The sequence below is a fragment of the Colossoma macropomum genome, unplaced genomic scaffold, assembly GCF_904425465.1.
Source record: "Colossoma macropomum unplaced genomic scaffold, Colossoma_macropomum, whole genome shotgun sequence".
Classification (NCBI taxonomy): domain Eukaryota; kingdom Metazoa; phylum Chordata; class Actinopteri; order Characiformes; family Serrasalmidae; genus Colossoma; species Colossoma macropomum.
The window spans coordinates 17,484,822-17,511,776 of NW_023494785.1; the positions used below are offsets into that span (position 1 = coordinate 17,484,822).

General features: G+C 39.3%; 2 protein-coding genes across 7 annotated transcripts in view; one reads left to right on the forward strand and one right to left on the reverse strand.

Moving 5' to 3' along the window:
* The window catches only part of trak1a (trafficking protein, kinesin binding 1a), a 49,647-nt gene extending 35,067 nt beyond the window's left edge, over positions 1-14,580 (forward strand). For 3 of the 6 annotated variants that reach the window (XM_036585385.1, XM_036585369.1, XM_036585377.1), the window contains 9 exons: positions 128-258; positions 336-410; positions 675-812; positions 1,279-1,355; positions 1,614-1,847; positions 2,838-3,169; positions 5,261-5,587; positions 8,939-9,041; positions 11,555-14,580. In XM_036585385.1, the coding sequence (XP_036441278.1) occupies positions 128-258; positions 336-410; positions 675-812; positions 1,279-1,355; positions 1,614-1,847; positions 2,838-3,169; positions 5,261-5,587; positions 8,939-9,041; positions 11,555-12,326 (2,189 nt within the window). In that variant the 3' untranslated portion in view covers positions 12,327-14,580. Of the gene's footprint in view, positions 1-127; positions 259-335; positions 411-674; positions 813-1,278; positions 1,356-1,613; positions 1,848-2,837; positions 5,223-5,260; positions 5,588-8,938; positions 9,042-9,807; positions 11,483-11,554 lie in introns of those variants that run through there. The other 3 variants (XM_036585400.1, XM_036585393.1, XM_036585407.1) reach the window with 3 other exon arrangements.
* A 6,358-nt stretch (positions 14,581-20,938) lies between these two features.
* Positions 20,939-23,451, reverse strand: ccka (cholecystokinin a). The gene is made up of 3 exons (XM_036579055.1): positions 23,345-23,451; positions 21,962-22,210; positions 20,939-21,398 (listed from the first exon to the last, which is right to left on the reverse strand). Exons 2-3 carry the CDS (start codon positions 22,206-22,208, stop codon positions 21,280-21,282), a joined length of 366 nt encoding a protein of 121 aa, XP_036434948.1. The 5' UTR covers positions 22,209-22,210; positions 23,345-23,451; the 3' UTR covers positions 20,939-21,279.
* Positions 23,452-26,955: the final 3,504 nt, after the last annotated feature.

Sequence of the window (26,955 nt, forward strand, 5' to 3'; positions counted from 1 at the left end):
TATACTACCTTACAGTTCTAGATTTGCATTGGGTTCATGTTGGCGTAGAGGCAAAATTTTCCACTGAACATGAATTACAATTTTCCTCTCTCCTCTCTTTGTCTGTGCTATTCTCGTTCTCTTGTAGGAGATGCTAACCTGCAGATTTCGTCTCTTGCTGAGGAGCTGGCAAAGAAGACCGAAGATGCCTCCAGGCAGCAGGAGGAGATCACACACCTGCTCTCTCAGATCGTGGACCTACAGAAAAAAGCCAAATCTGTGAGTACTCCTCTTCCCCATATTTCATACTTGTTACTACAAGGCTGTAGTTGATGATGGTTTGTTGTGTTTTGCAGTATGCAGTAGAGAATGAAGAGCTCACCCAGCACCTGGGAGCTGCTAAAGATGCACAGAGACAGCTCACTGCTGAGGTAACAGCATTCTGAAATGCACAGCAGTTCCAGCTATCTAGACGTTCAAATCATCCCTGTCTAAAATCTGTAAAACAGTACTTTTACAGTACTATTACATTCTTTAGTTTTTATGTAAGTTAATGTAACAAGATCTTATTTCAAGCATTTTTGGAGCATATCTGTATGTGTGTGTGTGTGTGTGTGTGTAGATTATTATACAGTCTCCTCCTCCCTTTCTTTCTCACTGTCTCTCACTCTCTGTCCCTCTCTCTCTGGTTGTAGCTGCAGGAGTTGGAGGATAAGTATGCAGAGTGTATGGAAATGCTGCACGAGGCTCAGGAGGAGCTGAAGAACTTCAGGAATAAGACGGTGCCTCTGAGCACGCCACGCCGCTTTCACTCACTGGGTCTCTTCCCCATGGTGAGAAACAGCAAACCAAAATTAAGAGTCACTACAGTAAGAAACAACATTATGGACATTTGAGGACAAGTTCAAATGTGAAAAACTGAAGTTAAGATACTAGTTTTACCGTTCATGTCATCCACTGTAGTGAACTTTTGTTTGTACTTGTTACTTCCCTTTGCGTGCTGATTTGTGCTGTTCTCAAACTTCGGGAAGCTGTATATCCATGCCCAGGCTTTTGCATACATGCCATTTAAGTTTACATATTTTTGTGGAGTTATGCAAAACTAGTCAAAGAGTACAGCTGATGAGGAGAATAAGGGAAAGAAAAAGACAAAGGTGATTGTATTCGACGTTGTTCTGTCCCGTTTCTCACATTACTATCTGTTACTGGCATCTAACCTTGCGTGTGTATATATATATTTTAATGTATGTGTGTGTGTGTGTGTGTGTGTGTGTGTGTGTGTGTGTGTGTGTGTAACAGGACTCCTTAGCTGCTGAAATTGAAGGGACCATGAGGAAAGAGATTCAGATGTCTGACCCAGAAGTTGAAGAGCAGAGGTACCCATATCACCACTGTCAAATGTTAGACAAAGTTGAATGTGAAGTCTGTGTGTTGTCATACTGCTGGAATAGCAATTGTTCCAGAGTAACACCCATATTTACATTCTGCTCTGTTATTTGTGGAAGTGATAAACAGATGTAACTTTAATATATATATGCACATAAAGACTTTTCATTCTGACCTTAAAATTATTTATTTATGTGTGTTTATGTGTATTTGTGTGTGTTATTGATTACATGTGCGTGTTTCTCCAGATTACATCCGAAGCGGGTCTTCCAGACGGTGCGGAACATTAATCAGACGGTTCGTCAGCGCTCCATGGGGCCATCCCCTATGAACATCCCCGGGTCCAATCAGACATCGTGTGTGAACTCAAGGCGTTCCAGCTGTCTGAGCACCCCCAGGTCCAGTGTGTATGGGGGAGAAGGGAGCTTCATGGACAACCGTACCAACAGCCTGTTGCTGGAGGGCCAGTCTCCACAGGATGGGTGAGTCCTAAAGCAAAAAAAATACAAAAAAATTACAAAAAAGTTATAAAAAAAAAGTTCAGAAGTGCCTTAGTTTTGTTTAAACTGTACCAACATTACAAACATCCTTGCTGTCAGAACAAAACCTAGGTTCTCCAAAATAGTGACTTTACAGAAGCAGGAAAAATCTTATTTAACTTGTAATGAAAGTTTGATCTAAGTCACTTTGAACTATTTCTAGTGGTCCGTTCATCATGAAATATTCACACATTATAAAGGAGAGCTGCTGTTTCCAGATTATTAACAGACAAAAATGAGAGACGTTTTGTTCCGACAGGTCATGTTTTGTTTAGTAGATTTTTTATAATCTTATGTTGAATGTGTTTTTCCTTTAGTGATATACGCTACAATTTCAATAGTGTGTCATATTATGAATTGCTGTTTTATTCAACTATAACTTTTGTTGTGTTCAGATTGAAATACTATAAGCTAGCCAACAGAAGGTTGTTACCTTACAACAGTCTTACAACATTGCAAGTTTTTTGGGAACAACAAGAAGTTATTACATGATAAATAAAATACTGTAATGATCAATTTATGGTCATGTTACTGTTATCATCCTTAAGATTTATGCACCTTTTAATTTTCTTCATCATTAACATCTATGTATTACATTCTACATAACATTCTCTATGTTATACAGCTTTGTCAAATAGGAATCCTCAACAATGCTGTTAGTTAATCTGGACATCTAAAATTTCTGAAGTAGTTTCCTAATCTATGAAAATTTAAAAACCTCTGCAGGTGTAGAAGCCTCTAAACTGTTCTAGCATATATCATTGTAAATATATATATATATATATATATATATATATATATATATATATATATATATATATTATATCTATATATATATCTTTAACAAAAATTGTTTTAGATTATTGAAAATGGAAATTTTCAAGCTTTTGAATGACTGAGTACATTTTATATCTTCTCTCTTTGTTCCTTCAGCTCTGATGACTCAAACAAGAAACCTGGCACTCCTGGCACACCCGGCTCTCGTGACCTGGAGGCAGCACTAAGACGGCTTTCTCTCCGCCGCGACAACTACCTGAGCGAGCGGCGCTTCTTTGAGGAGGAGAGAGAGCGCAAGCTGAACGCTCTGGCCGAGGAGAAGGGCGAGGTGTATGAAGACCGGGAGCAGGGCAGTGGCAGTGACGGAGGAGGTTCTCTGACTCCTGCTGACAGCATCATGTCCCTGGGCACGCTGCACTCCGTCTACTCGGTCTACAGCAGCCGCTCCTACCTGCCTGAGAAGCTGCAGATAGTCAAGCCTCTGGAAGGTGACCAAGCCAAAGGCAGGCCACTGGCCCTGCTGCTTTTAGACTCACTGTGGGGTCTCATTCACCACCATCCTGACAGCCTCTCCACACAGCACTCCTTCTACTTCAGACACACACAGCCACGCTGCTGGTTTGAGATCTAAGAACACACACAGAAACATGCATGCGCAAGCCCATTGTTTATAAGAAAGTCTTCTCTGACTGGCAGACATAGCGTTAACCACTAAAGCACTTTATAGCTTTATTAATGCAGTTTTAGTATAGATGGATAGAGGTTTTGTGTATTTGATTGTGTAAAGTCCTGGTAGGTGACTGAATAAATGCACTTTGTATTCACATTTAGGATGAATGCCACTGATTAAGTTGCGCTCTCTGCTGCCACCTGCTGGTAGTTTTTCCCATTGTTTTTTAAAATAAGAATTCACACAATGTGCAATCTGAGTGGCAGTTTTTTGAGGCAGTATTTTTGCGTTGGTTAAGATTAAATATAGAATTACGATAGTGCTACTGTGTAGTAATGATTGACATAGTAGTGATGATGGTTTTTTGGTTGTTAGCATGATTTTGCTCTTTGGTTGGTTAGGTCCAGTACATTTTACTTTCTTTGTTTCTTTTAGCATTTTTCCTTCCCTGTTTTCTTTTGTATTTGTCTTTCCTGTCACTTTTTAGTTTGTTTTAACCACCCTGAGTTTTTTATCTTGTCTTTTAGTCTGTTTTTAAATTCTTCAATAAATTCTGCATTAATCTTCTCACATCCTTTATTTTCTCTCTTTCTTTCTGCACGCTGTCTGTTCCTAAACCTCAGAGCAAAACAGCATAAAGATTGGGTTCATTTTAAGCACCCACCCCCTGCTTATTTGAATCTCTTCAAAAATAGATTTCCGCCAAACTAATGATAGTGATAGTCATTCATTCTATATTAGATACATTAGTCAGTAGCAACCAGTCATTATTTAGTTGTTTGTCATTATTTATGTTCAGTTTAGCCAACATTATTTTCTGGCTAAAAATCTAAAGTATGCTACAGCTTATTAAGCCTGACATACATTTCCTGTTTACAAAGAAGTTCATAAAGTTTGCTAACAAGAAGCAGTTTTTCCTGGACTTCACTGATTTTGTTTTTTCAGTCATCTAGCCTGGTCCAGCTGAGCTAAAGTGACCTGCTGTTCCCCTAAGCATTTAGTAGAGTGTGGCTGTGTGTACTATGCAGACACCTCTACAGGCAGTGGGGTGTTTTAGAGCAGAACATTTGCTGTGATTAGGCTCATTAGTATCCAGACAAACGACATCCTTTGACCAACTGTCTCTAATCATCATGTTTGTCTTGGCTTACATACCTAGCAACAATATAGTTTGTTTTCACTGTTAATGGATTAGTTCAGATTAATTTTGCTTATGCACATCAGAGCTGCATTTTTGTTGGTCAGATGTTTGCAAACCATTTGACTACCGTCAGCTAACTGCAGAGATTAGAGTGTTTTCACTACAGAATGATTACGATCTGCTGAGAGAACCTGTCACAGCCTTTGTTAATGATACTGAGCATATTGTCGCTGTTGGAAAAAAACCTTGTGTCTCCATTTTTGTTTTTAATTGATTGGATTTTATTTATGTATTTATTCATACAATTTATTTTCATTTGAAAATGCCTGTTGCCCTTTACTGTGGGTGAAAATTTGAACTAATGAAAATCACCCAAGAATATGTAGAATGAAACTTTTTTACATTGTCTTTCATTGTCAAGTAATCATTTCAGAGATATGAGATTTTGTCACAACAGCAACAATGTGCTGGTAAATCAGCGTATCAACATAAAGTATAAAATAACGTAAACAGCAGTCACGGGATGTTGTTCTTTAAAGTCAATCGGAGTTTTAATTCAGAATGGCTATCAACAATGCTAATAATCTGCCCTCCATATTGAAACTTTAATTTCACACAACATGCTCATGTCATTCTACGTCACACAGCCATGATTATACATTGTTACAGTTTTAAAGGACCTTTTCTTGTTAAAAGTAAGTAAAAAAAAAAAAAAAAGGTTTTAGTCTAATCTGTCTGTGTGTGCTGTTTCTCTCTGCCCTTTTTCAGGCTCAGCCACTCTGCATGCATGGCAGCAGCTGGCTCAGCCCAACTTGGGTGGCATTCTGGACGCTCGGCCAGGTGTTGTGACAAAGGGTTTCCGGCCGCTGCAGCTGGACCTTGAGGAGGTGTACCAATTCACAGATTTGGAGGAAGACGAGCTGTCTGAGCATCAGCACTCTCAACCCACTCTCTCTACCTCAGGCCTGGGATCACTGCCCTGCTCGCCCAACATCAAACTCCACAGCCTGGAGGAGCGGGACGGGGTGGAGCGAGCAGAGTTGGGCGCAGAGGTGGAGCTGCAAAAGGCCGCAGAGGACGAGGATCGGTCATCTGGTGAGGGAGCATCCTAACACCGACCTGGGGGCCATCACAAACATCTTACTGCCCCAGAGGAGCGCAGCGTGCTGGGAACATTTGCCTGTTTGTCACGCGTCATCCCTCCCCACACAACTCCATGTTACATACAGCACCTTGCATGGCGGCCTGGGACAGGCCAACACACACCCACAGCACGCCCACCACTACCTCATCCCTGCCTGATGTGTGCTGCTGTGGTAGCTTTGAGTATAGTGACTTTTTTTTTTTATATTTTTGCTTTGTCCTATTTTCAGATCATCTCCGCCCAGTTGACCTATCTATGCTATACCTGCAAATGCATTCTTTCTGTGGCGCCGTTGAACAAGGATATTGGCACAAATCTCATTCAACATATTGAATTTAGGTTGTAGAATCACAAGATAACGTTTAGTTTCAAAATGCAGTGCTTCTGAGCTGAACCTCTGTGTTATAGCTGACTGAAACTAAGCAGGTTCGAAACAAAAATAATTTTTGGCAATGCTAATGATAGCTCAAAAAAAAAGAAACTACGAAACATACACCCGATCTGTCCTAAGAGTGGGATCTTTCACACACATACAACATATGTATCTTTTAGGAATGCACCAAAATGTCCACTATCGAAAAATGAGGAAAAACAGCTGAACATTTTGACCAAAAAAAGAAAATCACAAATATTAGACTGACCAACAATGAAGCGTCAAAATCGAAAATCCAGAATTACTTTGCAAGTAATTGTAATGGTAATGAAAATGAGATATATTGATTAAAAACACTGTCCCCTTGACTTTCCTGCACCGTTCAGTGCAGACGTATTTAAACAGTTTGAGTAGCAGATCAACAGTGAAAATGTCAGACATGTGAAACCATCTCATAGTTTCTGCAAAGAATGTAAGAAAAGCGATTTGAAATCACTGTTCATGCCAAGTATACAAAGCAGGTACGTCTGAGAACGTCTCCACCACAAGTTTCATAACACTTAAAAATACAACATCCCACTCAATAGGTAGAATACAGCAAAACAGCAGAAGCAGGAAGGAACATCCCAACAAGCACATTGATACCATCTGTAGCCACAGTTTCTGTGATGGAAAGAAAAACAAACGACAGTACCAAAGTGCAAAGTATAACTGAAAAATAATGACAGTTGATGCGCAACTGTTCTCTGTTGTCGAGGACATTGGATTTCATGGCCCATAGTGTAATAATTTTACATTTATTTTATTTTGTTTTGTTTTATTTACATTTATTTTATGTAAACTGTTTTTATCTTTTGTCAGCTTGTTTTGGTTTTCAGTTTGTTTTCAGCTCATTGTGACCTGAATTTTGTTTTTGGACAGGAATTTGTCATTTTGGAGCATCACTAGTATCTTTTGAAGTTAATAACTAAATGTGTAGACTTTGACAAAAATGAGTGATGTGCTGCAGTTTCTCATTAGATTGAATAAGATTTTTGCCAACATTCTGTAAACCTTTTCCAGCTTCACGACAATTGCTGTGAAAGAATGCATTTGTAGGTGGAGAATGGATTGGTCAGCTACTTAGGGGGCCATTTTTCCTGCTCTGAAATGAGAATATAGTCTGAAACCAATGGTCATGTTTTATCTGCATTAACAGCACTTTTTACTTCTAAGCCAATTAGAATGATATTTTGAAGACTTTGTTGTCTACTTATATAATGATTTGTTTAAACATTGCACTTTGCGTCATAGTTTTATGATGGTAAAGTTCATGAGAAAGGTAATAATGGTCTATTGAGATTGGACACAAGTGTCATAAACTATATTCTCATTTCCTGCACCTATCACACTCATTCCTGATTAATTTTCCATCAGTCCTAAAGGCCTCTGTAATTTCAGTGCTCAGGGGCAATCTTGCCTTACGAATCTTTGCATCTGCTTGATAGCAATTATCTAACCAGTCATATAGTTTACTCACAGCTTCCTAAAGTGCTCTTCACACAATCACCATAGGTTCTACAGGTGAATCAAAAAACGATATCAAAACCACATACTTGAGTTAGAGAGCGTCGTGTAGTGATGACGTGTGTCTTTGTGTGTATAACATGACCCCTGTACATACACATTACCCCTAAGTGAGCCTCAACACATCATGTCCAGTCATAGGTCATAGAGTGAAACGCGTATGCTACAGGCTCAAGTGTCAAGAATTCTATTAAAATCTGAGTGTGGTGTGACTCTACTCACTCACATGACTGACTGAGAGAAACTCCATTGGCAACATGCAGGTCATATTCACCCCCACAAACACTCAGACTGACTCTTAAAGACTGGTGCCAGGCCTGTCAGCACTGCAGTGCACCCTTTTATAAACACAACCTACACAACGCTGATGTGTCACTGGCTCAGTCTTTCAGTCTCATAAGTGCACATATAAAGACCCTCTACACTGCTCTTGACAAAAGCATTTTTCTTTCTGACTGTCTAATGATGTAATCATCCTTCTTACCTATTGTTCTGTCCTATTGCATGACTGTCTTTAAAGCTGCATCAGGTTACTAGAAGTGCATGGTCGAATATTTTTTCCTAACATGATTGGCAGCCAAGTTATTTTTGTTTTGGCTGATTGCTGATCTTTATACAACTTTTATGCCCTAATAACGCACTTGTGCTGCATTTTGGATGCTGTGCATGCATGTCCATGTGTATCCACTGGCCTATCACATTCATTTAGCCTGCAAAGATCGAGCTTCAGGCAAACGAACAACAGTACTGTTATATTTGTTGCTTTAAAAAAATTGGCTACATCTGCCATTTTGGCTGTAAAGAAATTGCATTTGGCCATTTTGTCCCACCCTTACAAAATACTTAAGAGCCATCAACTTCCTGATTATATCAATATCAACAGATAATTGCCTAAAAAATGTATTGCCATTGGACAGATGATTCAAACCGATATTTGATGACTGTACAGAAGAGCTGAGCATAAGGGGCCACGCTGGACTACTTTACTAAAATATCTACATTTAGAAGTTGCATTTATCTGTAATGCAAATCCAAATAAATGATTGGATTCTAAATGTTTATGTATCAGCATTGACAGATATGTAAAAATCTGATACCTGCATCGGGACAGAATTCCCGTATCAGTGCATCCCTACTAATTACATCTCTACGTGAAACAGTATAGTGATTAAAAAAAAACTCTTTAAAACCTAAGCGTACTGGAGAATTGAGGAGTTGTGGTTGTGTAGGCTTTATCTTCCAGTCCCTGCTGCAGTTTTAACTCTCTCTCTCTCTCTCTCTCTCTCTCTCTCTCTCTCTATTATGGTGTTAGAGTTTGTGTGTGTACTTGTACTGATCTGTTCCTCTCCTCTCTTGTCCCCAGTGCATTTCCCTGGTAAATGTATGTCTCACACTAACTCTACCTACACCTTCACTACCTGCCGGATACTCCACCCCTCTGATGAACTGACCAGAGTCACACCCAGGTGAGCCTTGCAATACCTTTCTCTCAACACTGGATGGCGCCCAGTGCTTAGAAGCTTCTCCTAGACATGCCGTAAAGCGATGACTCCCAGCCCTGGTCCTGACGTTCTCCGGCCCTGCTCGTTTTAGCGTTGTCCTGCTGCTAAACAGCTGCTTCATCTTAGGAAGAGGTGGTTAGTTGGATCAGGTGTTTCAGAGCAGGGATGCTCCAGGAGTAGGGCTGCCAGGGTTGAGATCCACTGCCTTACAGTACATGATTAGCCTGGGATCTGTGTATCCTTAAGCAATTTTCATTTTATGACTTTTATCTGAATTGAAAAAATGAAGAGTTTTGTTCCAAAACACACTTATAGATCACTTTTAAGAATTCCATTTTTTCCATGATCTACATTGTTGAGAGTGGATTTTTTGTATTATTAATAGTAGTAGTATTATTAATAGCACCTTTATTAGAGTAATAAAAATGTGTTTTCCATTAAAGTAATCTGTTACTCTTTTCAAAAACTTGTTATATCGTTACAAAAGGATATAGGGCATTTTGGAATGAAACTCTTTAAATAATCTGGTGCTTTGCATGTTGTTTTTTCCTTCTTTCTATGATTATAATCCTTTTTTCCTCCTAAGTGCCCCATAGACTTCAGCACATATCAGTACAACCACAAGAGCAGTGTTCAGTTATAAAGGTTTAGTGTCATCATGGAGAATTACTTGCCTGGATATGTTGCTGGTGTTTGGGTAGCCACACAAGATGTGATTGGCTCTCTGCAGATCATGTGATGGTGATGATGAGGAGGAGGAGGAGGATGAGGAAGAAGCGCTGTACCATGTTGTACTGAGGCCGGGCTTAGAGCAGGCTCTCTGAGCCACACCCACTCAGGGTGAGAAGTGGTCACATGACCTCAGCATGACGGATCACAGGCGTGTGCACATGGTTCACTAACTGAACCTTTACCACTCTAACCTTCTAACTGTCTTGGAGGGAGGTGCCTCCTACTTCACTCTGCAGTCTGTGCGCAGACTGAGGGTTAAATGTAAAAATGGCAGTCTGCTTACATTTGCTGTACAGTACTTTAACATTTTAACTACAACGATGTGTTTAGGATTATTGTAAGCACTACTGTGGACACTGCAGGGCATGAAGGAGTGATGCATGTGCAGTAATCAGTGTGTGAAAGTGTTCTGCTGGGAATGTGTTTGAATTACTGTTTATTACTATGTGAGGAAAGTGAAGCCATGTTACATCATTACTGTTTTGAAAGCTTCAGTGAGACATAGAGGTCAGCTTCAAATTCTGATAGCAGGTGGTTCATATTAGGGTTTGAAATATTTGAAATACACGTGGGCGTCAGGTTCAAATTTCACAATCAGATTTGCACAGCCCCCCTCCCTTTTTGAACAGATTTTACCCTGTATTTCCCCCTGCTTTAGTTTCCCCCCTTACTTTATTCTTCCTCCCTACTTTCATTACTTTCTGGCATGCTGAGAACAGACCTGTGGAAATGCTGCAAATTTACTTGGAATTACTTTATATTAACTTGCATTAAAAGTAAGAAACGTTTTTGCCTTCCATTGTAAGGTTCCCATTTTGGAGATACAGGGTTTTCTTAGGTCATTAAGATATGTCGATGTAGATATGTTCTGTGGTTAGAAATAAGAGGCTTAGGATTACACAGGTGAGGGCTAGCATCTCACTGTATGAGTACATCACAGTGTGAGAATAGCACAGTAGGGAAAGCTTATCCAGACTTGTGTTTGGAATGATGGTCATAAGGATTGCTTATGAATATATTCATTAAAGCAGAATTTAAACATGAATTTTGGACTCATAACATCGAACTATATTATATTTTATGTCTTCATGATATTGTCACTACACAGTAATTTAATAGCTGCCATCATTTTGCTGCACTTTTAGTGATGATGGGCCAGTGCAGGTTAGTCTTGGACAGAATTATTGTGCTCTGGACAGTGTCAGGCTCAAAGTTTCATGATGTGGTTTAGCTTGGGTTGAGTTCAGATGGGCTCCAGTCAGGTTCTGACCCAAAACTTGGTCATGTCTGGCTCAAACAGAAAGCTATCAGCTGTATACCATAGTATACTATACTATACTATGAGTATAGTTCTAGTTTGTATTGTGCCTAAAACCCCATTAACTGTGGTAAATTCACTGTAACACAACCTTGAGTGGCTTATTGTTTTTAGTTAGTGGCAGCAAAATGATATATGATACATTACACCAATGTACATTATAATGATAAAATAGTTCTTGTGACAAGCAGTGTAATTCCTCAGCAGTAGACTATGGTTACCAAACAACATAATAGTCAATTATTTCATTAACAGCACAATGATTTTTAATGATGTGGCGCATTAATACAGAATTCAGTTGAGATGTTCGGTTGCATCTGTATGTTGAGTATTTTATAACGACTTTGAATGTGACTCAGCATGTCAGATTTTTAAGGAGAACTGTCCATTTTATAATAACACATTTATTTTTTTCTGTGCTTGCTAGTCTGTTAGCAGCAGCTCCCTCGTTGGCCTCCTGCGTGATGTCCAACAGCAGCATGCGCTCCACTCCAATCTCCACGCCCTGCACACCGCGCCGCCTCAGCCTGGCTGAAAGCTTCACCAATCTGCGTGACCACACCAAGACCACCAGCACTTCTCTGGGCCTGGTGCGCCTCCTGCAGGAGCGGGGCATCTCAGCAGCCGTCTATAACCCCCACAGCTGGGACCGGGCCCAGACAGCGCCTGCCCCAGAGTCCATGTCCTGCTCTGTCTCAGGTACAGCTAGCCCCAACCCTCAGGGCCCAGTAACACTGCCCTCCACCCCTCCAAACTCACCCACCAAATCCAAACCCAGCAGCCCTGTGCTGCCTCTGGACTTCAGCCCTTCTGACCCACCCTATGAGAACTTCCTAGCCTCAAGGCCGGCCAGTTCCATTCTAAAGGAGATGCGTGGGACAAAGGCTCGCTCAGACTCACAGTGCCAGACTGAAGTAAGTGTCCAGAACCTTCGTCTGGTAGACAAGGTTAAGCGTTTCAGCCTGGGCCCCAGAGCAGTAACCCCAGGGCCTGTACTGGGGTTAAATGGACCACCTTTTGGGGCCCATCCTGGGGTTACCAGCCCTATAGGAGGACTGCCACTGCCAGGGATGCGAAGAAACCGAAGTTACCCAGTTATGGTAGGGGCCAGCATGGCAATGAAGGGCCCAGGGCCTCCGACTGAAGATTTACTTTTGGCCCCAAAACCTTCCAAACAAACTAGCCTCAATGAGGAGTGAATGTTGCCTTTTTCTCTTTTTCTCCCTTACTTTTTGTTGCAATCTCTCTCTGTATATACAAGAATAAAGTACATTTCTCCTGTGACAGATCAACTGTGCCTCTAAGAGATTTGTGTAGATTATTTTGTATAGCAGCTGTGACTGTAATACCATTTCTTTTTTTTTCTGTCACATAAGGGACAGTTCATCCAGAGAGACCATGGTGTGTTGATTCTGTGCAGTTGTTCTCCCTTACTTCAGTGTTGCTTAAAGAAATGGTTCACAGAAAATGCAAAGGTACACAGATTCCCCTTCGCCCCAGATATAGTCAGTTAGCCAAGGTGTATTTAGTGTCCAAAGTGTTTGGTGTTTTTTAGTTTTGCACTGGAGTTTTAAGGTTAATCTAGTTTATGACATAGACATGTAATATATTGACCTTGTAGCTCCAGTCCAAATCTAAAGGAGCAAACTTTAGACGCTAAACATGTCTTGGCTAACCGGCTGTGTTTAAGTTGAGGAGAAAACTAAATTTCTTTTATTTGGTGAACCATTCCCTTAATCCTTGTCTGGGGACCCCTGCCTTGTACAATTTCAATCAATTAATTATAAAGCCCTTTAGTTGTGTTGTGACAGGGAATATTTGTAAGTGGGCAGGAGCAGTGTCCTAATGTCTAAAATTAGTTTTTGCACTTGTAGGCTGCAGGAACATGTAGCATATTAACTTAGAGGGAATCTTGAGGCCTGTGCCCTGCTTAAGGCGCATTGTAAGCACTTTTTGATTTTGAATAACTGTACTACAAGACCATATCTGTGTATTATTATGTTCAACTAATCTGGTCTTCCTGAGCCCAGAGCACTGTGTGCTTAGAACTTGGTTGTCTCTTTCAGCATGGTTAACTCTAGCACTGTCAACAACTTTCTTCTAATGCTAACATGAACAATGAAGAGCAGTGGAGCTGTGCTAATGCCAAGTTAACTGATTTAGACCTTATTTATATCCTCAAATAAGTGTCAGTAAAACCCCTTAAAAAACATAGTTTGAATAGTTCACACTAATATTCCTACTTTTATATTCACAGCATATGCAAATCCTTAAATGCTTATTAAGGTGTAATATAGTGCTTATTACAATGTAATAAACATTTATATGGCCCTTAATAGAGGCTGTTATTAAAATATCTGTACTAACTAGCACAACAGATGGCGCTCACTGTACTGTAAGTCCTCTCTCAGTCCAAAGTTATGTTAGTAGCTGTAATTCATTGATGAGAGACGACTGATGTGTGGATGATCATAGTAGGACATGGTTTAAATTCAATGATTAGTACTGACTGATTGTTCTTTGTTGATAGACCAATGTTATTTATAAACGTATGTGTGTATATGTGTGTAAAATAAATGCAGTCTAAGAGCTTATACATGCAAACTAGATATAAAATACTTGAGTATGGCAGAAAATTTGTACCCGAAAATATGTTTTCAAAACAGTGTCCAATCCTTCTGACACGAGCAGCATAACTGAAGAAGCTTTGGAAGTGTCTGGCCTGATTTATAGCATAATTAAAAAGATGTAAAATGTTTATTTTTGGTGAGGGATTGTTTTAAACTCTCTAAAGACTGAACTGTAAGCTTTAAATGCATTTTGGTAATTATGAATTGGTGGAGTGACAGAAGTATCATGGTGCCTGATGTTAACAATTCATTATATAGTCCTGTTTTGACTGACTTTGCCTGCCTCAGTATACACTGGAGTTAATGCAGCAGCTAAGGGTTTGGGTTGATTCTATCAAGAGGATTTTTACCTAGCTGCAGATGTTGGTTAAACTATTTGAAGGGTGTTTGATCGTAGGTGATCTTGTCTAGAAAGCACATGGAGCCATAACTGTGTTCTGAAAGATGCCTGTATTTATAATCTTGTTTTTTAGTCACAGCAAAAGAGGGTTGTCTGTTGAAGATGTGTGTGCACTTAATCATAACTTGAACGTTATTATTGAATGTATTGCAGAACCACTGAGGTGTCCTACATGACTGTGTGCTCATTTCATTTATGGCTTTTATTTCCTCAGATCACAAAAAAGGGAAGTTTTGCCACTTGTACATTGTAAATTATAAATATGTAACTTTTTATACAAAAGGGCATAAATTAGTGAACAAAAACATCAGAATGAAGAGAAAATGAAACCTGTGGCAAAAGGAGGGTGAAAAACAAAGTGGAGTTGTGCATTCAGGAACTCTTACTTGCAGAAATGTCCATCAATAAAACAGTTGATCCAAAGGTGGCTTCTTTTTTTTTTTGTTTTGATAAAACGATATTAATGTATTCATAATATTAATGGAGTCAAAAATAAGGTTTGACAAACGTTAGCAAACTCTGGATATGACTAGGAAAAAATCTGCCCAAATTGGCTTACTGTGGAATTTCAAATATTCACAGAGAATTACACACCTTTATGACCACAAGAGGGAGCATTTTAGCTTCAGACACCATCATTTAGCCTGTGCAACCGTTCTGCTTTTTGTTTTTAAACGGGTGCAGATATGAAAATAGCCCTGATCTTGATGCTGCAGCAGATATAAGACCCAAATATTTAAATAATTAACCTATTTTTAATGCTTTCTCACACTATTTACTTACACTATGGTAGTCAGCTTTTGTTTTACTGAGATTCTTAGCTCAGTCCTTGAGGCCCACCAGGCGGATCCACATTTTTACTCTAACTGTGAGTGTTGGGCACTGGGCTAGAACATGTAACTCAGAGGTGGGCCCCAAGAACTGGGTTGAGAAGCTCACTACAGTGTGGGAGTAAATGTGTGTGAGAAGGTTACTGGTTTAGAACTTTGATACTAATTTAGTTCCACTGGCAACAAACAGGATGCATGTTTCATACTTTGAAAAAGAAGAAATTAGGCAAGTTCTGCCAGACCGCCACAGGCTGCAAGACATTTGTCACATAAATTTCTATTACAAGTTATAAATGATGTTATACAAAACAATGAAGTGAGTCCACTTGTATCTTGTATCTACACTTATTGTCCATTTTATCAGCTCACCTTACCATACAGGTGCACTTTGTAGTTCAACAATTACAGACTGTATGTGTTTCTCTGCATACTTAATTAGCCCTCTTTTACCCTGTTCTTCAATGGTTAGGACCCCCACGGGACCACCACAGAGCAGGTATTATTTGGGTGGTGAATCATTCTCAGCACTGCAGTAACACTCACATGGTAGTGGTGTGTTAGTGTGTGTTGTGCTGGTCTAAGTGGATCAGACACAGCAGTGCTGCTGGAGTTTTTAAACACCTCAGTGTTACTGCTGGACTGAGAATAGTCCACCAACCAAAAATATTCAGCCAACAGCGTCTTGTGGGCAGCGTCCTGTGACCACTGATGAAGGACTAGAGGATGACCAATGCAAACTGTGTAGCAACAGATGAGAGAGGCTACTGCCTCTGACTTTTTTATATCTACAAGGTGGATCAACAAGGTAGTTTAATGCGTGTTTAACAGAGTGGACAGTGAGTGGACACAGTGTTTAAAAACTCCAGTAACACTGCTGTGTCTAAACCACTCATACCGGCAATGTACCAGCATCTGCTGGACGTGGTCTGTACTGCTCTACAGTCTTGTGTGTTTGTGCCTCTGACACGATCACTTTACAAAAGGCCACTCAATCAACAGGAAATGTAGGACGAGGGTCGAGGTACAGTGCTGAGACCTTTAGCACCACACAATGAGCCACAATGAGTGTTTTTTTTTTCTGACTAGTGTATTTCTGTCTCCTTCATTGACTTTTGTCCTCATTATTAATTCATGTTAGGGTCATTAAGCGGTCAGTGCCCTTTTCCAGGGTGTGTGTGTGAAGGGGAAGAAGCCAGATAAAGTGCCTGGCTCCCAATAAGGAAAAAAAAATACATGGACATATATTTTTAAATATATGAAATACATCCACTAGAATGTATTTGAGAATATATTACCATATTAACCAACTATATTTTAAAATACATTTATTTGGGTAATGTTACACATAGACATAAATAAATGTATGTAAATGTATTTCTCAAATACACCTTTTGAAATGAATTTGTATTCCAGCATCCTAATTTTAAATATTAGCAAATGAATCTTTAACATGACAAAAGCAAGTGTTGTAGGTATTGATAAACTGTGAAAAGGCAGATTGATGATTTGATATCTTGTTTATTTGAAATACATTTTGTGTGAGAGCTGTCTTACCACATACATACAATGTACAATGGTATAACGTGCAAACCATATGTACAGTGATTAATACAAAGTCAGTACCGTTTATTCAGTTCATGTATATTGAGTTACTCTTTGTAAAACTACATACAATTTCAAAATACATAATGCAAAAAAGGTCTGTAAAAATATATATTTAACAAAAGCATTTTTGGCAATTTTCATATATTGCAAAAATGTGTCTGATAAATACATTTGGAATATATTTTTTTTCCATATGGATGCAGCATTCAGCGGTAGGAATGCAGTGGGGCAGTCTGGCAGATGTGCGCATGAGGAACACAAAGCCATAGGGTCTTCTGTTATTCACTTTGGGAAGTGGGCAATATGACAATATTTCATTGTCATTGTGATACATCACACCTCAATATGCTTTTCTGAGCATATCATCAAGACTTAAACACTAAATTACTGCATATCTCACAAGGAGAGCATAATTAGTCCTGTTTAATTGGACTTGTGCAATGTGAAACAAAACGAAAATCACTGTATTCATACATTTTCGTAATATTTTTAAATGTTTTTTTTTCCTGTCCTAACTTGTCAAACCTCAGAAAAACGAAATATTGTGATACGTATCATGTACCGTAAAAATGTCTCCAAGTATCGTGATGTTATATTTTTGCCATTTCCTACCCCTTTGTACCCCAAAGTGAGAAACAGCAGACGCTATGGCTTGGCATTCCTCATGCGCACATCATTTAATGCCACTGAGTGCTGCAGCCAGGCACTTTATCTGGCTTCTTCCCCCTCACACACACATACACACACCCTGGAAAAGGGCACTGACCGCTTAATGACCCTAACATAAATTAATAATGAGGACAAAAGTCAATGAAGGAGACAGAAATACACCAGTCAAGACAAACACCAGTCAAAAAACACTCATTGTGGCTCAGTGTGTGGTGCTAAAGGTCTCAGCGCTGTTCCTCGGCCCTCGTCCTACATCTCCTGTTAAGTGAGTGGCTGCTTGTGATGCGATCGTGTCAGAGGCACAAACACTCGAGGCTGGAGAACAGCGGTTATTTATTCATTTACGCTGTGCTGTTATTCAGAGTGCTTTCTCCAAGTGAAGAGAGTTTGCGCAGACACGCTATGCAGAGGGTGATGTGGAGACTGAAAATGATCCTATTACATCTGTTGTACCTCACAGGACCTCTTACTGTCATGCTGTGACTTTACACTTAAAGGGCCCATGTCTTATATATTTTTTCCCCAATAAGCCCACTTGTAATATTTGTTTGATTGTATGTATGTACCACATCTGTCATAATTCTTTTTTGCATGACCATTTTCCAATCTCTCTTTATCCTCTAGAATTAAAGAGGCTGTTTTTGTCTCTGACCATGTTGAGAGCTTTGTACAAAAAGGTCAGATTTTTTCCCTTCTGTTGAAACTCATGTTCAGACGACTCTCAGTTGGATTTTATCTACTGATCAGAGACTTTTGTCACTGTTAGTGATCAGAATCCATGCCAGCTCAACTGTCATTAAAGCAAAATGGGCACACAAAAATTCCCAAATATATTTTGCTGTTTTTGAGTTTTCTCAGATTGCTGTGCTGATAATATAATTTGTAATGAAAGATTTTGTATTAATTTAGAAAAGAATGCAAAACAGAGGCATTTTTGCTAGGGTTCCACTGCATATGTAAATGACCTCTGTTTTGATTGGCTGCTGTGTATCATGCACCATCATTCAAAAAACAGTCCAGGCTTATAACACTCCTTTTGAATTCAACATCAGTGGGTAGGCTGCCCTGCCTTAGCCTCAGTATGCAGATATAAGTGAATATGTTGTTTTTTGTAAGATCACAGAAACAGTGAATTCAAAAACTTTCCATTTTGTAAGTTAAGATCATGTCTTCAGCATGTGGTGGCAGTATGAGGAAAGACTGATTGAGGGAGGGGGGAACTCTGAGAACTTGGGCGGGTTCTGGGCAGTTTCTATCTGTAGCTAGAAGGCCAGCCCTCGACGTAGATGAGTTAGATGATGAAGATGGGATGATGGAATTGATTTGTTTTGGTGCCTTAATTAGCTCTCCAAATGGTTTGATTTGGTGACTGATTTTTGCTGCCTATTTTGATGCAGTGTGTAAATGTCTTCTCTGGTTGCTGATGCACTTTTGGCAGTTCCGAGCATCTCAGATAATCAGTCTGTTTTGCTGCCAATTAAAACGCTGAAAAGTGATGTGCACACACTAATAGATGTTTTGGTGTTTTAAAAGGGGAACTGAAAGTCGTTCTGAGTGGTTTGATGTGAAATGCTCTGTTCTAGAGAAACGTACAGAGTCAGGTGCTGATAGGAACCAGATGTCTGAAGAGTTTAGTACCTCTAAAAGCTCCCTCACAGAAGGTTATTGCATTAAATGGTTATGAATACACTACCTGAAGCCTGAAACGTCTTATGATAGTTCTGAGATAAATTTTGCAAACATTTCTTCTATGTGTTTATGGCAGAGAAGTATGTGCAGAACACTGTGAGGCTAAATAGTTTCTAACTAAAACATTACATTCAAAAACTCTGATGATATGTATACATTCACTTGTTGTTTGGGATAATAAATAAAGTGGCTATATATGTGTTGTAGACGATACAACCCCTGGTTCCTATCACCACCACTGTCAGTAAGTGTCTCTACAGTGAACCACTTCACATCAAACCACTTAACGATTGAATTATGCAGAAATTCAAGAATTTTGCTCTTAATAATAACAGATTGTAACACATTCACAATTGTTTCACTGTTTGATGTTCGATGCACTCCAAATTTTAATAAAGCCAAGTTTCTTATGTTCTTACTAAACAAAAAGTCATGTACAGTAATGCATGTGTGTGTGTTGTGTGTGTATGTGTAGATGTATACATAAGTATACATACTGTATACCAAGTCTTCTAAAAATAATGCAGGTGTGTGTTGTGTGTGTATGTATTGGGGTGCGTAGCATCAGAGGTGTTTTTTGGCTATGACGCATCTAATTGCTCTGCCAGCAGGCCTTTTCATGTTGAGGTGAGTGCATATGCATGCATGTATTTGCGTATGTGCATGTGTGTGTGTGGGTGTACATGTGCTGGTCTGTGTTTATGGGTTCACTTTTTATTGTCTAACAGAATGAAACAGCTCTCATTGAGGCACACCTGTGGCATAATGGTGCTTTTTGTTCACTATAAACCACTGCTCTCTCATTTGCCGTCCTACAATCCATCCATTATGTGCTAACTCGAGTGGTTTACACAAAAGACAACGCGGGCTGGGACCCAGCATCTCTCTCTCTCTCTCTCTCTCTCATTTCTAATCTTTTTTCTTCTCCCTCTCTTTCTCTTTCTGTCACTCTAGTTCGCAGTCTTTTTTTCTCTTTCTCTCTCTTTCTCTTTCTCTCACTCTCTCCCTCTCCTGTTTCTCTCATTCTTTCTCTCCTTCTCTTTGCCCTCTCTCTTGCTTTCTTTCTCTCTATTACTTTCTCTCTCACACTCTCCTTGTGCTCTCTTCCTTTGTCTTCCTTTCTCTCCTTTCTCCCTTTCCCCGCTCCCCTTTCCTTTTCTATCTCATTGCTTCTCTCTTTTTTCCTCTCTCTCACTCTTCCTCTCTTCTTCATCTCTTTTTTTCTCTATTCCTCTCACTTCCTGCACTTCTCGCTTGTTTCTCTCCTCTCTCAACTTCTCTCTATCTCTCTATCTCTCTCTCTCTCTCGTACAGTGCGAGTAAAACTGCTCTTTTATTGCCTGTACTCTGATTTGTCCCTGAGGCTGTTAGGAGAGAAATAGGAGCAGAGTCGGCTGCTTGCACTCGCGCTAGAGCTGCTGCTTCAGGGGGTCAATAAGAGAATGTGTTCATAATAAGACCATTACTGTAAGCTCCGTCCCCAAGCGCTGAACAAATGGCTGAGCTGGGCTCTAGTGTTTTCTGTGAGGCGGGTTTAGGCCTGTGCTAATTTGTGCCAGTCGCTTCACTATAATTTTTCTGTGTCATTCTGTAGCAGATTGGCTAAGATGTTATTATTAAAGCAGTAATCAAGAATTCCTGAGTGTCCCTGTCATGGCTCAATGGTGACCCTCTCTGCCAGCAGAGAAAGCTGAAATAGCTTCCGCTGGAGCACCCGCACTAACCTAATCTGATCAGTGTTTCCATGGCATCCCATCTGCTTTTGAATAAATGTGTGGTTTCGCACTGCTCCCATCTATTGTTTTGTTTAATAAATTATATTTGGATAGTGGTTGATTTTTAGATGAGCATAATGGCATCAGGGCCATCATACCATTGCTGGACACTGTCTCCTACAAAAAATAAAAGTAATGTAATGAAACTATTATATTTATATAATGTATAAATGAATATATGTTTTATTTCAAAACATTTCACAGGGGCTGAACTCTGGGTGAATGAGTTAAGGCAATGATTTATTCTGAAACACCTGACATATTTTGAATGAGAGGACAAAATCATATATACACACTTGACAAAACAAATAAAATAGACCACATTCCCAGTCATTTTTTCTTTTCTGAAAAAAAATGTGGGTGTTTTGTAAAATCTGTATGGGTTACATATATACTCATATATTGCATTATCTTCATTATACAAACAAATTTACATAAGTAAGATAGAGACAGAGCTCTTGATTTTTGGCAGGGAGAATGATTAAGATGGCTCTCTCTGTACACATAAGTTGGCTGATTGGTTGATTGATTGGAGATGATTGGTTGAGTGTATATTATGAAGAGTACTCGTACTCCTCTGCACTCCGCCGGCCAAAGTCCATCCAGCCGAGATAATCTCTGTCCTTTATTCTGTGAGTTGTGGTCCTGCTGGAAGGGCTCCTGCGATATGAACCTGAGAGACAGGGAGAAATCCTCTAGTTACAGATAGAAAACATATACATGTTCTATCTGTCTATTGAAATGTTACTTATAGTACAAATAGATAAAAGGCTAAAATTTTAAGTAAATGTCATTTGTAAAAAAATCAATAGCTATAGAACATCTAAGTGTTATTTATACAGAAAAAAATGGCTATAGAATCATAAAAATCACTATATTTAAAGATGAAAATGGCTATAGAGCATCGCAATGTTATTTATAGAGACAGACAATGGCTATAGAACCTCAATATGTTATTTATAGAGGAAAATGGCCAATGAACACAATTTTTTAGAGAAAGAAACGGTCATGTAAATGTTTTTACAGAGGAAAAAAAAACGGCTACTGAACACCTAAATATTATTTACAGACAAAAAGTTTATATAGAGAGAAAATCAGTCAGTGTAAGATTGTAGGTGAATTAAGAGGTCACATGTCTTGTAGGCTACTGTTGTAACTTTAGCCATTAATGCAGACTGTTGAGCTGCTGTTTGTGAATGTGAGAGCAGATGGTCGCTGGCTGAGGAGACGTCCTACCTTTTCTGGAAATGAGTCTGGCCAGCAGTTCATTCAGTCTGCGGGCAGGGTCCTCCTGCACCTCCTCTTCCTGTGCTTTAGAGAGCAGACTGAGCTGACCACTAGGGGGCACTGCACGGGTGTGTCGCGTGTGTTCAGCTACAGCCCCATCCAACTGACCCTCGTCCAGTGAGTGTGCAGGGAGAGCAATGCTCCCGCTGCTGTAGAGAGCCGCCAGCAGCACACACACACAGATTCCAGCGTTCATGACTGAAGAACACACACACACACACACACACAGAGCAGATGTCATTTACAGCCAAATGGCACTAAAATGGGTCTTAAATGTAGTTTTCAAGGACTATGAAGCACAATTGGGTGATGAATAAGCTGAAAAGTGTTAGAATAATATTGACAGTAAGCTCAATGGTTTGTAGGCAGCTCCTCATTAAATTTGCAAAAGGAGCACAAAAGTCCCTCGAAAGAGAGACGATAAAGGATGAGGCAAAATAATTAAGTCAGCCTCCTTTTCACAGCTGCAACACTCGCATTTAGTCAGTACAAACATAACACAGTAATTTTCTCCGACGTCAATACCATGGCATGAAATATTAATTAAGTGGATTGACTGAGCTGCTCTTTAATGTATGCTGTGGGTGAGCTACAGATCTATATACTTATTGTCTGGCTTGCTTTTCTAGATCCCATTAGATACTGTCATTTTTAAGCTTATATTATATTATATTATATTATATTATATTATATTATATTATATTATGTTATATATATATTACATTATATTTACTGTTTCTGGCAGCCACACAAAGTGACAGTAATTATCTGCTCTGTGTTATGAACTTTGAGAGCCATTTTTTCTGTGGTCTAGTTGGTCAATGCAATTAGTGAAAAATAAGTTAACCCCTTTAATGGCGAGGATCCGCCGACAGGTCTAAACCTTTATCACACACTGCTATATCTTCAGAATATCTCAGGCAGTTTGCGTTGTTTTGCATGCAATTATGGAATAATAAGCCTTAGAATGTAATAAGCCTGAGATTTTTAAGGGGAAAATAGAGAAGGCAGAGAGAAATTACTCAAAGACAAGAAAAGCACACCAGATAAATTCAGTTCCCCAGAGGAGCAACTGAGCAGTACAGTGCATAAGCCTTAACATTTTATATCCAGCTATCTGACTGATGAACTGGCCTTACAATAACCCTTTATTTCTAATTACTTACATTGTTCTTGCTCCTCACTGTATCACATGTATTATGTATACTTACATAATTTATGTTTATACACAAATTGCCATGTATTCAAAAAGCATTTTGTCAGAAGTTTAATACAGGACACATGCACAGCTATACTACGTTATAAAAAGAAAGAGAAGGCTTAAAGCAGTACCTTGAGCTGAGAGCGAGTCTGACGGGCACAGAAGAGCAGGATGCTGGAGTGGAGAGAAAGTGACAACACACGCTGTGCTGCACCAGAGCGGATCAGAAACTTCTGCACACAGTGGAGGGGCTGCCCTTAAATACCCCTCTGGAGTGGGCTGGCTCTGTGTGGCCTGCGTAGCAGCAGCCCCGCTACTGCCTTGCCTGTGTGTATGCATGTATGCGTGTGTGTGTGCGTGTAAGTCTGTGAATGCGTGTGTTTGCGCAAGCTTGACGCAAAGCACAGTATTCTATTTTCACAGGATACACACTGTGACATTGTCACTCAAGGGAGTGGGGGCCCATCCTGAACACACACACACCTCATAGGACCTCTGACTAAGCTGCCCCTACACCAACTTCCAATGATGAGTTTAACTTTCTTCTAAATGATAACTCTACCTTCATTTTATCCTACATACAGAACTATGAAGAACAAGTGAAAGAGGAAAAAAAGTCTGCTAAGAATGTACAGTCCTATGTAAAAGTCAAAACCATCCTCCATTTATTTAATTTCCAAACAAATCTGGAGATTTTTCTGGGGGGAATATAAGATAATCCACTTGCATTAGGAAGGGAAGAAGAAAGATAAGTATAAAAAAGAAGATAAGTATAAAAAACAGAAGTTACCAAAACTGGACTTATTGATTAAAAGGGAGAGTGAAAATGGTATTCTAACAACTGTGCAAGACCTGATAGAGCATCAAAACTGTTATCATCAGATAAACAGCACTTAAAGCTTTCATCTTTGAGAGAGAGGAGAAAATCAAGCTCCACTTTTTCTTCAGATCTGAAAAAATCCACAGTGTCTGTTAATACTTCCACTGTGAGAAGACCACTCAACACTATGAGTCTGAAAGGATGTGTAAAAGAAAAGTAAACAGACAAATAAGAAGACAATTTGTAAATTAAACAAAGAAGCTGCTGATGTTCTCAGAACAATGAATGGATTGACCACCGCAGAGTCCAGACCTCAACATCACTGAATTTGTTTGGGATTCCTTGGATTGTGAGAAGCAGAAAATGTAACCAACTTCTAAGACTGAACTTTGGAGGGGTGAAAAATATCTCTGCAGATTTCTTTAAAAAAAGAAACCTGAAAACAAGTCTCCTGAAACGAATGGAATCGAAAATAAAGGCAGAAGGTGGACACACTAAATATGGTTAGAATACTAAATAGATATTGTATTTTGTTTTGTGGCTTCTGTGTATTTTTCTCTTAAAATGTTTTCTGCCTTTTCCAGAGATTGAAAAATGGATAACTTCTACTTAATGGATACTTTGGAAATGTAAGTAATGAAGGGTAGTCTCTGACTTTTGCACAGTCCTGTAGAATCAAATTTAAAATCATTTTCTTTCAGTCACAGATTAAACCCTGTCATACAAGCTAAATAATGGTGCGCCTGATTTTTAAATAAGACACAGCACTATATGATTAGTGTCAGGATGCTATAGCTGTCAAGTATGTTTTTACACAATCTGGCAATCTGAATATCATGCACCTCAATGGCAATCACCTTAACATAGAATTAAAAATGTCCACACCAGTATTTGTTTGAGAATAATGCTGGTAAAAGAGCGCTAAAACAAGCCTCAAGACCATGTATTTAAAATCTTAGGCTTGTTATTCAGTCATTAATCTAAGACTTTTTAAATAACTACTATAAATTATTCAGCAGCACTATGAAAGCAGCATGTAAGTATGCAGTTATGAGAGTGAAGAATTGAATTGTGGGTCCACAAGCAGGCCTTTAGGAATTTAGGGATTAATAACTCCATCCAGTCCTGAGGCTATGGGATATGTGTTGCAATAATTAGCAACAAAGCCTTGCAGAAGTGAGAGGAAGGAAACATTTATATCTGTTAACCAGTAGGAGGCACTCTTCTGTGGATGCTGTAGAGGGGACAGCAGGATGAAGAAAGAGAACAGAGGAGCGAGACTGAGAGGAGAGGGAAAGAGAGAGAGTAGTGTTGTTGAAATGAAGGTCAGTGGGGAGTAGAGTGGATAAAGTGATTCCACAGCCCTCTTTTATATCTCATTCCATTCTGTGCATTCTCTGCTGTGCTTTGAGAAAGGTGAATGCGCTCAGCCTGTAGAGCGCAGGATTTTACACACATGGGATGCTGATGCGAATGCAGCTCTTGTGGACCAGCTTTCGTACGTGCCCCTGCTATCAGTGAGTCGCATGGCCTTCACTGATCTATTGTTTTCATAATACATGAACAAGGGCTTATGTGGCTAGATTTTTATGAAGCTGTGGATGCTGGAATTCCTATTCATTTTAAAACCTCAAACCCTAAGGGCCCAAATAGGCCTGCACTGCAATTTTAACTCTCTTTACTACATGACTTACATGTTAGTCGACAGAATAACTCTCAGTAGTAGTTCAATAACAATGGGTGAGTTAACCTACTGAAGCTGTTATGTGTATAGCATCTTGCAAAAGTATTGAAGTCTTGAACACCATTTAAAGGTATCAACATTCTCTGGATATTAAATGATACTTTTCGAGTTAATTTGAGAACTTATTTTCTATGTGCTCTTACAATACATTTCCAAAATAAGCACCTGCAAACAATTAAAAGAAAATGAAAACTGAAATATGCTGTTTACTCAGAAGAATTAAAAAAATGAAGTGCTCTAGTTTACAGTACCAACTGTTCTGCATAAAATTGGCTTATATTGTGAGGCAGCAAGAAGCACTTTCATTTATCCAAAAAGCATAAGAGTAATTCAGCTAAAATGTTGGAAGATATTTTGTGGTCATGACACTGAGATAAAGCTTTTGAGCCTCAATTTAAAGCACTACGTGTAATACAAACCTAACACAGCCTATGCCTCAAGAAACACCACGCCAAGAGTGAAGCATAGTGGTGGCAGTATCTTGATTTTTTTAGCAGGGATGAGACGTAGAGAATAAAGGGCAGAACACGCATGGAAAAATATGTGGAAGTGCTAAGAAACTGAAACTTGGGAGAAAATTTATCGTTCAGCAGGAAAATGATTCCAAGAACAAGGTCAAAACAACACAGGACTAACTAAAAGTCCTGACCTCAAAACCATTTAGAGTCTGTGACACTTCTTGAAAAATATAATCCATGTGCATAATCCAATTAATCTGAGATCCTGAACACAGAAGGCACTGAATACAAGAGTCTTCTTAATTACCCATGCTGTCCCTGTTTAATCTCCAGAACTAGAACTGTTTTTCAAAAATATGGAGACTGTAAGGATGTTTTATACAGTGTATTACACAAGAACAATGCTTGATGATGATGATTTAATCACACACTCTTAATGCATAATGCACTGAGTGCTACAGTCATGCATGAACTGCCAATTGAAAAACAATGCTTCCAAAAATGTATTAAGTGAGTTTGCTTCAATACAACTGCATTCAGTTCAGAATAAAGCTATAATCACACTGCGTTTGATGCCGTCATGTGGTCTAGTATAAGAGCTTGCTCTCCATAATGGATTTCCTTTCTTTTTGAAACAAACCCACTGGCTCACCCACACCTCTCGAGGATGAGTGTGCAAACCTGCACTTATGCTTGAGTGTCCCCACTCTTCACAATGAA

Excerpts from the sequence above, each read along its gene's own strand:
- ccka (XM_036579055.1), bottom strand. The coding sequence starts at position 22,208 with ATGAACGCTGGAATCTGTGTGTGTGTGCTGCTGGCGGCTCTCTACAGC. Across the intron at positions 21,399-21,961 it reads CAGACTCATTTCCAGAAAAG|GTTCATATCGCAGGAGCCCT; the intron begins GTAGGACGTCTC and ends CCTGTCTCTCAG.